The sequence below is a fragment of the Rattus norvegicus genome, chromosome 18 (genome assembly GCF_021556685.1).
Source record: "Rattus norvegicus strain SHRSP/BbbUtx chromosome 18, alternate assembly SHRSP_T2T, whole genome shotgun sequence".
In the NCBI taxonomy this organism is placed as follows: Eukaryota; Metazoa; Chordata; class Mammalia; order Rodentia; family Muridae; genus Rattus; species Rattus norvegicus.
The window spans coordinates 63,098,634-63,111,700 of NC_141551.1; the positions used below are offsets into that span (position 1 = coordinate 63,098,634).

The 13,067-nt window shown below is 40.8% G+C and overlaps 1 protein-coding gene across 6 annotated transcripts in view; it reads right to left on the bottom strand.

Moving 5' to 3' along the window:
• The window catches only part of Spire1 (spire-type actin nucleation factor 1), a 129,769-nt gene that overhangs the window by 37,601 nt on the left and 79,101 nt on the right, over positions 1-13,067 (bottom strand). For all 6 annotated transcript variants that reach the window (NM_001415684.1, NM_001415681.1, NM_001415682.1 and 3 more), the window contains 2 exon segments: positions 2,292-2,456; positions 4,726-4,803. In NM_001415684.1, coding sequence (NP_001402613.1) covers positions 2,292-2,456; positions 4,726-4,803 — 243 coding nt within the window.

The window sequence follows — 13,067 nt, forward strand, 5'->3', positions numbered from 1 at the left end:
AGTTCAAGGGCATCCTTAGCTACACTCAGAGTTCAAAGCCAGGCAGGGTTCTATGAAACTCTGTCTCAAAACAATAATGAAAAGAGCCTTTTTAAATGACTTAAAAATAAATAAAAAGGCTGGAGAGATGGCCCATGTTCAAGAGCACTGGCTGCTCTTGCAGAGGACCTGGATTTGGTTCCCAGCACCCACATGGGAGCTCATGACCATTTATAACTCCAATTCCAGGGGCTCCAATGCCTTCTTCTGATGTCTATGGGTACCAGGTTTGCACACCACATAAACAGCTGCAGGCAAAATACTGATGGACATGGAATCTTCTTAAAATGACATAAACTATATTTTATGATATAGAAACAAGTTTACCCCATATTCAACAGAAGGGAAAGTTTACATGGTATTACAAGAGTATATAATTTAATTATATTATATAATAGTATATAAAATATCAAGAAGTAAACACATTACAAAATGATAGAACTGAATTTTATTTTATATATATTTTGTAATATTTATAGTGAGCGAATTACTTTTAAGATAAAATAAAAAATTAGGGGTTGGGGATTTAGCTCAGTAGTAGAGCGCTTGCCTAGGAAGTGCAAGGCCCTGGGTTCGGTCCCCAGCTCCGAAAAAAAGAACCAAAAAAAAAAAAAAAATTAAAAAGAGGGGCTGGAGAGAGGACTCAGGGAGAGCACTGGCTGCAGAAGACCTAGGTTCCTTTCCCAACACCCAAGTAGTTCCTCACAACTATTCGTAACTCCAGTTCCAGGGGATCTGACACCTTCTGCTCCCTTAGATACCAGGCAAACACACGGTGCACATACATACATTCAGGCAAAGCACTCAAATGTATAAAACAGATAAGTCTTTAAAAAGAAAAAAAGAAATTTGCATGGATAAGCTTGAGAGTGAGGGGTGGAGAGGAATGCCAATGTAAACCGTAAGCAATGGAAGAAAAGAGCTGGGTCAGCAGCATTGCAGCCAGGCAAACACGTCTGGCAAACATCTCTCACGAAAGACAACAGACACCAGTTACTGAAAATGTAACAACTGTTAGTAAATATGAACCAAATTCCAGTCCAAGATACATGAGCAGACAGACAACGAGAGGGAAAGGAGCAACTGCACAACAGCTGCGTCCCTTAATCCTTCACTTACAACAGTGCCCTGAACCAGACAGATCAACCAGAAAACAAAAAGAGGGATTTGAAAGTTTTCATAAATTAACTAGAACTCTCCACCTAATAAGGAATATTCTTCTCTTTCTGCCTTTCTGTGATATTCCTGAGAGGTAACTTATGTGGCCTTGAACTCCTGACCCTTTTACCTCTATGTCCTGAGTGCTGGGAATCACAGATGTATGTCACCACACCTGGCAGCTTTAGAATACACATTTTTCCCTAAGGGTACATGATTTCTTCAAGACAGACCATATGTCAGGGGAAAAAGACTAAAAATTTAAAGATGTAGTATTATACACTTGTAGTCCCAGCGAGCAGGAGAACAGTGAGGCCTGTGACAGTCTCAATGAGAGGTGAGGTGACAAGGACAGGAGATGGGACTGAGAGGAAGTGGTTTAACACAGGAGACATTTTCAAGCCAGAGCTTCTAGGATTTGCTGATCAGCTAGAAGTTCCTTAGAACTTCGCTCAAGGGCTTCACTGTATAGCTATTACTAAAGATGTGTAGAACAGGATACATTAAACAGCCTGCCTATACCTGATACTGACCTGCTTAATGACCTCTGATATATCCATAAGCTAGAAAATATATAATCATTTATAATTAGTAATGTTGAACTAATGACATGGAAGAATATTGATAACATGAAACTAGCTTAATAAGTTATAAACTGAAATCAGCCCATCTTGTCTAATAAAGTGCAGAAAAAAAGACTGAGGATTGATTAAGCCAGGCATAGTGGTAAATGTTTGGATCGCTGGCACTCAGGAGGCGGAGGGAGAGGCATGTGGATCGCTCTTGAGTTGCTTTGGTCTACACAAGGGCTTCCAGGCCAGCCAGGGTAACACAAGACCCTGTTTCAAAACAAGAACAATAAAACTCACCAGAAAACATGGGGTGGGGGGGGTTGTTAATGAGTATGAATGCAAATGGTAAAGCAAGATAATAAAAAGATTCTTCTTGGTTATGAAATCACATGTTCATAACTTTCCTTCTTTGATCTTAAAGTACTTTCCAAGTTTCCACAGCGGTCAAATATTTTATGAGAAGAAGTACCTGACTGGCCCATCTCTAACAAACACAGTACAGGCGACCATTTGTGTGCTTACCATTACTTTTCTCAAGGTGTATCTTTTGCACCGAATGTCGTCCATGAGCATCTCATACGGGGTGAGCTGGTATTCAATGGGCAATGGGTTGTACTGCCGCTGTTGGACTTTCTTAAGTTTTACCCCATTTCGCAAATCCCTCATCACCTGTACCCAGAACCGTGCCTGAAAGAACCAAGAAAGGATAGTTATCAAGAAATAATCCACTCGTTTTCTTTGAATGGTTACAGTCATAGAGAATCAAGGAAAGGCATGGATTATAAAACACCAAATAAAAGAAACACGTTACATTTTAGAAAATTATGGAATGGGTAGAAAGCCAGTAGGCTGTGTTAAAAGGCGTGTCCCTAATACACACTACTGTGAGACTCCGCTTACTGCAGGGAGTATTCCCCACATCTTGACTTGGAGTTTGGCCATGTGGGGTGTGTGTGTGTGTGTGTGTAAGGGGGGGGGGACAGTACAAGTACAGCAAGCTATCCTCCTTGTACTTCTTCTTCATGCAGCAAGAAATACCAAGTGTCAAGCCTGGTGGCTCTGTTCCTAGGACAGAGCAGAGGTGCCACAGCTGACCTGAAGAATGGTGAGCGAGCTAGGTAGGTTCACTGCTTTACACTCTAGACTGCGTCCTGGTCAGTGTCACAGCACGGCTGCAGCTACAGCCGACGGACACAAGCATTTCTCTTAGCTGCTGACATCCAGCAGTGCCTTTATGTTTCCGAGTTCATCTCATCAAGAAGAAATAACTAATAATGAAGACTCGACATGTTGTCTTTTATATAAATCAAATGCTCAAAATGACAAATTTTCAATATATACTAAAATATATATAATTGTTTCTTTTTTTTTCTTTTTTTCTTTTTTTTAAAGATTTATTTATTTATTATATATAAGTACACTGTAGCTGTCTTCAGACATCAGAAGAGGGCATCAGATCCCATTACAGATGGTTGTGAGCCACCATGTGGTTGCTGGGAATTGAACTCAGGACCTCTGGAAGAGCAGTCCGTGCTCTTATCCGCTGAGCCATCTCTCCAGCCCATATAATTGTTTCTTAATCTGTTTGTTCTCTTGTCTTACAATGTATCATTGTCTATTTCAGTGAAAAGTCAATTGATAACAGTTTTTAATTAAACCGTTCCCTATTAAAGTTAAAGTGATTTCAGTAGCTCTCTAAATGTATTTGTTATAAAGTCGAGTCACAGGAATTTCCACATTCAGGTGTGTTGCTCTCTGACAGACGAGGTGGTTGGTGTGTATGAGTTTCTAGGTCCTATCTGCAATACCAAAACATTTTTCTATTTAAAATAAGTGACTACATTTCTAAAAAAGCCCTCCAGACAGTATTCATTTACAACATGTAACGGTACACTCCACACTCTCTTCTGAGGATGGATGTACTTGTTGGGCTGCTGGCCTGCCTTTACAATAACCAGGTTCTCCACCTTTCCCTCCTTCCACTCTCACCTTTCTACATAATTCACCTGAGTGGTGTCATGAAGAAGAGGTGGAGTCCCCACGACATTTGTCAGGTTCTGGTCAGTGACTGCTGTAGTTTGGATTGTTATTTTAATTACTATATTTTTTGACTTTTTTTAAAAAAGATTTATTTATTTTATGTATGTGAGTACACTGTTGCTGTCTTCAGACACACCAGAAGAGGGCATCAGATTCCATGACAGATGGTTGTGAGCCACCATGTGGCTGCTGGGAATTGAATTCAGGACTCTGGATGAGCAATCAGTGCTCTTAACCACTGAGCCATCTCTCCAGCCCCTTAATTATTATTTTTAAAAACGAGTGATTCCTTACTATTATTATTAGGTATGATGTGCACATACATGGGTGTAACACTCCCACCCCCGCCCTGTGGAGCACGTGTAAGTCAGAAGACAACTTTGTAAGTCAGTTCTCTCTTTCCACCTATTTTTCTTTCTTGATTAAAAATGATGTTGGTGTGTGTGTGTGTGTGTGTGTGTGTGTGTGTGTGTGTGTGTGTGTGTGTGTGTGTGTGAGAGAGAGAGAGAGAGAGAGAGAGAGAGAGAGAGAGAGAGAGAGAGAGAGAGAGCGCATCTATGTGAGGTCTGAAGACAACTCCCAGGAGTCAGTTCTTTCCTTCCACTGTGTGGGTTCTGTGGATTAAACTGAGGCTTGAAGTCAGGCTACAGAGCAAGTTCCAGGCCAACCAAGGCTACACAGAGCTTCCATTTTGAGTACATGAGTATTATTTAAAGTCTTTATAATTATAAATGTTAATACAAATATCTCCAGACACAATGGAAACAACTTTGTCAAAAGAAAAGTTTTAATAATGAAAATATTTACTTACTTGTAAAATCAAGTGTGCAAATTTATGTACTAACTCATGCTTCGGTCCTTAGTGGCCAGCATTTTTTTCAAGCTAAACCAAGCAGCAGCTCATCCATTTCCTTACCCAGTCTGCATTTTTCAGGTCCTCCAGATCTGTGCTACAGTCATCACTCTTTTCCATTTCTTGAATCTTCTTAAGGTTCTACCAGTTAAAATAAAAATTAAAAACCAACATGAAAAATATATTGAGCTACTTTCTCAAATTATAACTGCAAACAGTTATCTTTAGATCTCTGGCTTGGCCTCTCTCTCACTGTCCACTCCTTGTCTGTAGACATCACGTTCAACTGAAACCTGCCCCTCAGTCCGGCCTTCCTTTCTCCCACGTTACAAACCTCTTGACATCTGTGGGCTCTTGGCATCCATCCTGCTAGTGTCACACTTGTCTGGGGCTCCCCTCTAGGCTTCCCGAGGCAGAAGTCCACCCACAGAGCTAATATGAGCTTTGGAACTACTAGATGCTTGGCATGCATTTGTAATGGTTAATCTTGATGGTCAACATGATGGGATTTAGAATCACCATGGAAACAAGTCTCAGGGCATGTCTGGAGTGGTTTCTTAAAACTAGGTTAATTGAGGTGTACTCACTTTAAATGTGGATTATACCATTCCATGGACTGGTGTTCTAGGCTGAATAAAAGGAAGAACAGTAGCATCCCCATCCCACCCCACCCCACCCCACCCCACCACACCCCCCGACGGTGATGCAGTGTAAACAGCCCCGCCTCAAGCTCCAGTTGCCATGCTTCCCTGTCTTAAGGACTACACACTTACACATTGTGTGGACACAAACTTTCCTTCCTTGGGTTGCTTTTTCAGGTATTTTGGCTAGCAACAAGAAAAGCAACTAGCACAGTATTTATCAAGTAATTTATTTATAAACTTCAATTAATAAAATGCATTTTAAATAGTACCAACCATACATTTCTAACTTGTAAGAAAATCTGACTAATAAAAGATATGGGGCAGTGAGATGGCCTACTAAAGGCACTTGCCACCAAGCCCAATGATGTGAGTTAGAGCTCTAGGACCCACATGGTGGAAAGAGGAACCTCAGTGCTAATAAGTTGCCCTCTGACCTCTACACAAATGAACAAACATGTATGTACACACATACACACCGACACACAAATGTAATAAAAAATTTGGTTCTTTTTTTTTTTTTTTTTCGGAGCTGGGGACCGAATCCAGGGCCTTGCGCTTCCTAGGCAAGCGCTCTACCACTGAGCTAAATCCCCAACCCCAAAAATTTGAAATGAATATTTACAAGTTAATTATAAGCTTTCTGTATTCCATTCCTACTAATAGCAACTCAATCTTAATATACTTTACCTTTGGCTCAATTATTTGCCTGCTTGTCCAGAGAATGGATTTAAATGTACTATATGAAAACTTAGCTCGTTTTATATGACAATATAAACAAACATTTCTAAACCATTTATTTTTACCTTCCCAAGAACTCATATTATCCATCTGCAAAATGAGGATAACATCACCAGCTTTTTAAAATACTCTAATAAAGAAGTGCTAATGAGAGGAAAAAAGAAAAATTACTGTGAACACTGTAGATGTGATATAAGTAATGTGTTCTTTCTTCTCTCCCTTGGGGAAAAAAAAGAAAAAACCCCACCCATTTCTAGCTATTGCAGAATGTGTTTACACAATGTTCTTTAAAAGCCAAGATTCCTTCTGAGATGCAGAACGACCTGCACCGTTCTTGGACTGCAGGCCTGTCTGAGTCACCTAGTCTGGGTGCTGTCCACTCCCCAGCCCTCTACTTTCTAAGGACTAAAGGGACTGTCACATTAAATCACGGACACACTGCTTGGCACAGGAAAGGGGTCCAGCTTAATTCCTTGTACTTCAATCAATCATAATTCATTATGCCATAGGATATATCAAAACTTAAAACACAATCAATTATTCAAATTTGCATTTGCAGTCTCTTCAGAAGAGCAATTTCACCAACTACAGATGGTTTCCGTGCTATCTCAGCTCTACTCCCTACTTTTATCTGAACATCCTCTTTTCTAGAACATCACAGCTCTTTAAAAAAGATTTATTTATGTATTTATGTATTTATATATTTATGTATTTATGTATTTATTTATTTATTATATATGAGTACACTGTAGCTGTCCTCAGACACACCAGAAGAGGGCATCAGATCCCATTAGTGATGGCTGTGAGCTACCATGTGGTTGCTAAGAATTGAACTCAGGACCTCTGGAAGAGCAGTCAATGCTCTTACCCACTGAGCCATCTCTCCAGCCCCCTAGCTCTTTCCTAATGTATCTATCTACCGGACTCACCTAGAGTAGGGTCCTGGGGCAATAATCATGGCAGCTACTAAGTGATGAGACAAGTGAAATCCACCCTAATCCACATTGCTGAGGATCTGAGGCTCAGAAGGGCTAACTCCCAACACTGTGGCCTGTCTGCAATGAGTGAGGCCTTTTGCTTCAGAAGCAAAAGGGATGCAGACACGCTGATGATGTTTGGAAGCTGATGAGAAGAATGGTCACCCATTACCAACAAACCCACCCCACCTCACCCTGGCTGAGAGTCCTCATGAGATAGCTAGGCCCAGTTCTAATGAATTCATTAAAAGGAACCTTCAGGAATACTTAGAATTCTAGTAACACACAAGAAAATGTAACAAAACCTATGACTACTAACTGGTCTTTCTAAAAAGTAACATGATCTTACATCAATTTTGAATAGGAATTATTATTATTAAATCAGGATTTTTCATTCTCTATTAAGATGTGTCAGGTGCTAGCCTAGAGAATAGTATTTGTGATATTCAAAAACCCTGCTTTCCCATCCCCCAAATTAGTTTTTTTTTAATTTGTTTTTAATAGCTGAATAGTAGTCCATTGTGTAGAGGTACCACATTTCCATTATCCATTCTTCAGTTGAGGGACATCTAGGTTGGTTCCAGTTTCTGGCTATTATGAATAAAACTGCTATGGGCTTTATTGAGGTGTCCTTGTGAGATGTTGGAGCATCTTCTGGGTGTCTGTGCAGATGTGGGACAGCTGGGTCCTGAGGTAGAACTATAAGCAGTTTTCTGAAAAACCTCCAAATTGATTTCCAAAGTGGTTGTACAAGTTTGCAATTCCACCAGCAATGAATAAGTGTTGCCATTGCTCCACATCCCTCCCAGAATGTGCTATCACTCGAGTATTTGCTCTTAGCCATTCTGATGGGTACAAAATGGAACCTCAGGGATGTTCTGATTTGTATTTTCTTGATGAGAAAGGACTTTGACCATTTCTTTAAGTGCTTCTCAGCCGTTCAAGATTCCTCTATTGAGAATTCTCTGTTTAGATCGGAACCCCATCTAAACTACCAGCCAAAGAACATACAAAGGCTAGACCTAGACCTCCCCGCACATATATAACAGACGTGCAACTTGGTCTTCATGTGGGTCCTGAACAACTGGAACAGGGGTTATCCCCAAAGCTGTTTCCTGTACATGGGCTGGCTACCCTGTCTGGCCTCAGTAGGAGAGGAAGCACTTAGCCTCAGAGGGATTTGAAGTGCCAGGGTAAGGGTATATGGGAGAGGAGGGTGCAATAGTTCAGCAAAGATGGGGATGGGGGAAGGATTGTGGGAGGGGGTAAAGGGGGGTGCAGTGAGCAGGATGTAAAGTGAATAAGTAGAAAAATAAAATAAAATTTAAAAAATTCTGATGATTCAAAACCACAGTCTGAAGTACATGATCTCCATGAAGTATCAAAATCACAGCTAAGTGGGGAGGGGCCCACACACAGGTACAAGTTCTTATTTGTTTTCCCTGGTGTTATTGAAGTTCTGTGCAAAAAGGATTAATGACTGAGAGTACACACTATTCTACTGACTGAAAGATGTTGGAGTGACCTCTTTTCACATTGTGTGAAGGAGTGTCTCTGTATTTTCAATTGTTAACTCTGTACCTGCAGAGGGTTAAGTGCTGGCAGGATTGTGGTACTGTCGTTTCTATGGTCCATCACTGGGTTTCCTATTTGTAAATATTCGTCCTTCTTCACCTGCCTAAAAGCAATCTAGAAATGTATCAGAGGTTGTCTCGATACTGATTGGTTGTAATAAAGATCTGAAAGCCAACAGCTGGGCAGGAAGTAGGGAGCAAAACTTATGGGCAGAGGAGTGACAGAGAGAAAGAAAAGCAGAAGTAAGACAATCCAGAGTGGACTTGGAGGGGACAGGCCTGGAGCAGGGCAGAGCAGAGCTGAGAGGTACAGAGCCGGCCATGGCAGGTGGTGGGCAGGATAGTAGGGTTAGGTTAGGTGAGGCAGCTGGGGTGCTGCCCTAGCAGACGCTAAGCTTTACTTTATTAGCAGGCTCCATGTCTTAGTCATACTGCTGGCGGGTCTGAGGAGGTGCAGTCTTTAGGGGTCTTAGATTACAACAAAGAAGCAAAGGGGGTTAGGAGGTGAACTGCTTCTGGGCACCTGGGGTTTTACCTTACAGACTGAGGGTTTAGGGAAAGAGCACTGCCTAGACCACTAAGCCAGAAGATGCCCATTTCCTGCCTCTTTTGAGCAACTGCTGAGGGCTCCCTCTGCTCTCCTCAGATACCCACCAAGAACTCTTTCCTGCCCTTCAGAGTCTTGCCCTTCAGAGTCTCTCCAATGCCATCTTCTCAATAGGCCCAACCTCACAGCCTAAGTCCCCCTAGCCTCTAGCACTTAACCTAGTCTACACTGTTTTCAAAGGACACTGTGCCATTACAAGTCTGTGTTTTGTGTGTTTTCTTTCTACCTTCTGTAACAAGAACAGCATTGTTTAATCATTTACTTTGCTTAGTGATGGGATTCTCCAATATGTATAACACTTAATAATTGTCCAATAATAGATTAAGACACTTTACAGCAAGAAGTTAAATGCTTAAATGTCTTCAACAGCTCTTTACTAAGTCAACTTCAATTGGAACAAATTAAATTGGAAGGAAAATAATTCAAAGGAAATCTCAGGCCTTTAAACTCAGAATACTATGAGAGAACTAGAGGTAGAAATGCTCCTGTTCAGGAAAATACTTAACTTGAGCTCATACTCTGCTTAAATGTTACATTCGACCAATAGATAATGAATAATAAAAAGGAAATACATTCCTAAGAATGAAGTAATTATGTTAGCAGCACAGGAGGCTAGCTCCTTAAGGGCAAACTTGTATGTGAACATATCTTTAAAATATCCTTTCAATTTGTTTCAGCTGAAGACTTTTGGGGAAAAGTTAAGAATTCCCTTAAGAATTCCCATCTGACATCTTTATAAAGCAAGGTAAACACACCCAGAAGTGTTCTTGTCTATTACTAACTTTCACACGGTTGTATGTGCCCCTCCTTGTCTATTACTAACTTTCACATGGTTGTATGTGCCCCTTCTTGTCTATTACTAACTTTCACACGGTGTGTATGTGCCCCTTCTTGTCTATTACTAACTTTCACACGGTTGTATGTGCCCCTTCTTGTCTATTACTAACTTTCACACGGTTGTATGTGCCCTTTCTTGTCTATTACTAACTTTCACACGGTTGTATGTGCCGCATGACTCTGGGCTAATCAGGTTCAGGGATGCATCTACCATCTTCCCCGGTTAAATTGAACACGCTTAACAGCGTGCTTCTTAAATACAGCATGCTCAGAAGTAACTTTAAGCATACGTATGTTCAGACTTCCTGAATAAAAATCTGCTTGCTTCCGTTGTCTGAAAGGCACTGGCTGCTTTCAGAACAACTACAGTGGTCTCCTGGCTGGGTGCAGGCAATAAGCCTTCCTCTATTCTTTGACCTAGCTTTGCAGTCTCCAAGAAAGAGCCCATTGTGTTTGATTATAATTGCAATACTAATCAGGCCAGCAAGATTCAACCAGCATCAAAACGAACTGACTTGAAATCGCAGTGCCCGAGAAAAATCTAACCAATACTCCCGTGCCAGCACATAACTGAGAGTTCAGCATGGGGGCTGCTCAGGGCCAACAGGAATTAAGTTTGTTCTATCATGTTCTTCTTGTCATTTAAAGGTTCATCCCATAGCAAGCACTACAGTTTGTTCAAAACCAAAAGGTAACAAAATTCAGGAGGCACAGTAGAGCAAAATGCTGGATTATGCAGATGCAGCAGAGGCTAGCAACTGAAAGTCATGACTCAGTGTGCTCATGTAATTCCGGAAATATCAGTTCCTGCTTCTGTGACGTTTAGTCCTGGGGTGGAATGGCATGAGAAGCAGTAATTAGATATATTCACTTCGAACTCTTGCTTTAAACCTGCCATGGCTCATTCTCCATTCGTCCTTTTTTAGTTATTATTCACTTACATATTTCTGACTGAATATAGGTCTTTACACTTCTTGCCTTCACTTTACTAGGATCAAGTTCTTACCTGCCTACTGCTAAGAAAAAAGATGTTTCTTATAATATTAAATATGTTAATATTATATTTATAAATTTATAATAGTAATATAAAATATAATATAAATTTAAATGACTGGCTCAAGAACTTCGTGTGTCTTAACAGCAGCAGCATATATGGTTAACAGATGCTTTCCAGCTGTGTGACTTTACATATCTTAGCTCTAATCCTCAGCTGATTTTATCATGTGTAGAAATGGCCACAATACAAACTTTTAGATTTTAGTCAGGTGGTGGTGGTGGCCTATGTCTTTAACCCCAGTACTTGGAAGGCAGAAGCAGGTGGATCTCTGAGTTTGAGGCCAATCTGGTCTACAGAGTGAGTTCCAGGACAGCCAGGGCTACACAGAAACCTTCTCTCCAAAACCCAACCAACCAACCAACCCACCAACCAACCAACCAACCAACCAACCAAAATGTAACAAAAAACAAAAGCTAAGAATGCTTAGCTTTTAGTACAGCCTGGTTTCTATGCAGAGCCTTAGTAGCCAAATAGGTGGTCTGTGCGAGCCAGCTGAGGGCATGGGCGGATGATTAGGAAGCCACATTTCATCCCTAAAGATTTTCATTCTTACAGATTTGTTTCACTAGCTGATACCTCCTTCTAATATCTTCATGAAATTAAACTCTTAACTCAGAACAAATCAACAAATTTGTTTTAAATACTATAATTGTACAAGTTTGATCAAATATGTGACTTGAAACTTCTGGTTGTCTAGTTAATAAAAAAAAGAAATTGAATTATTTGGAAATAAACTACAAATTGGTCTTATTTCAGAGATGAGCGTCTGTCCTCTAGTTTATTTTAACTTCTGAATGAGTTTTTTTTTTTCTTGCATAAATGTAATGACAGATGCCAGCCTATGCTTAGAAGGCAGTGAGAAAACTCTAATTGGGAGTACACACATGCCAATTAACTCTTCCCATTTCTGGTGAAACCGTTCTCAGCTAGCAATTAGAAGATCTCTGTGATGGTTTGTATATGCTTGGCCTAGGGAGTGGCCCTATTAGGAGGCACCAGGGACTGGGGTACTGCTGTGATAGGCCTGACCATGATTTTGTGTGGAAGAATGTGGATTTTGGGACTTTGGATTTGGAAAGCAGTGGAATGCTTTAAGTAGGCCTTAATGGGCTATCCTAGAAGGAATATGCAAGACTTTGTTGCTGCAAGTGATTTGAACTGTGCAGACCCAAGAGGTTTCAGAGGAGAAGAATTTCAGTATGTAGCATAGAGAATATTTTGTGGTATTTTGGTGAAGAATGTGATTATTTTTTTGGCCTTGTCTGAAGAGTCTGCCTGAGTCTAAGGTAAAGAGACTCAGATTAATTGCATTGACAAAGGAAGTCTCAGAAATGCCCATCATAGACTTTGATCTCTGGTTAAGTCTCATGAAGAGCATTTTAAACAAGCATAGGAAGCTGAGAAAGGAAAAATATCAATGAAATATACGGCTTGAGTATTAAAGGGGTACCAGGAAGTGAAATGGAGCTAAATCCTGTATTCCAGGATATTAAATTAAATTAAGGGAGTAATGACCTTGAGGTAAGATTCCACCCAGCTAGATTTAGATCCAGGAATGGTAGTGTAAGCCTTTAGTCCCAGGAGGCAAAGACAAGCAGATCTCAGGCCAAGCCTAGAACAGAGCAAATTCTAGGTAAAGAAAAACTTAAATCCAGGTTTGGTGGACCACACCTTTAATCCCAGTGCTTAGGAGACAGACACACAGATCTCCGAGTTCAGTCTACAGAGGAAGTTCCAGGATAGCCAAGTTTAGGCAGTGAAGGAGTTGGAAAACAGGAAGAGATACTGTAATAGAACAAGGAGGCCATGCTCCAGCCCCAGTAAGCAGCAGAACTCCGTAGCTTTGGCCACATGGCTCTGACTTTAGAGTCCAGAATAGAAGGAACTACTGGGGCAATTGATGCTGGCTAGCTGGAGCTAAGAAAGTAGTCATGATTAAGAAGAGACCAGTGTCGCTGAGGTGAAATCTTA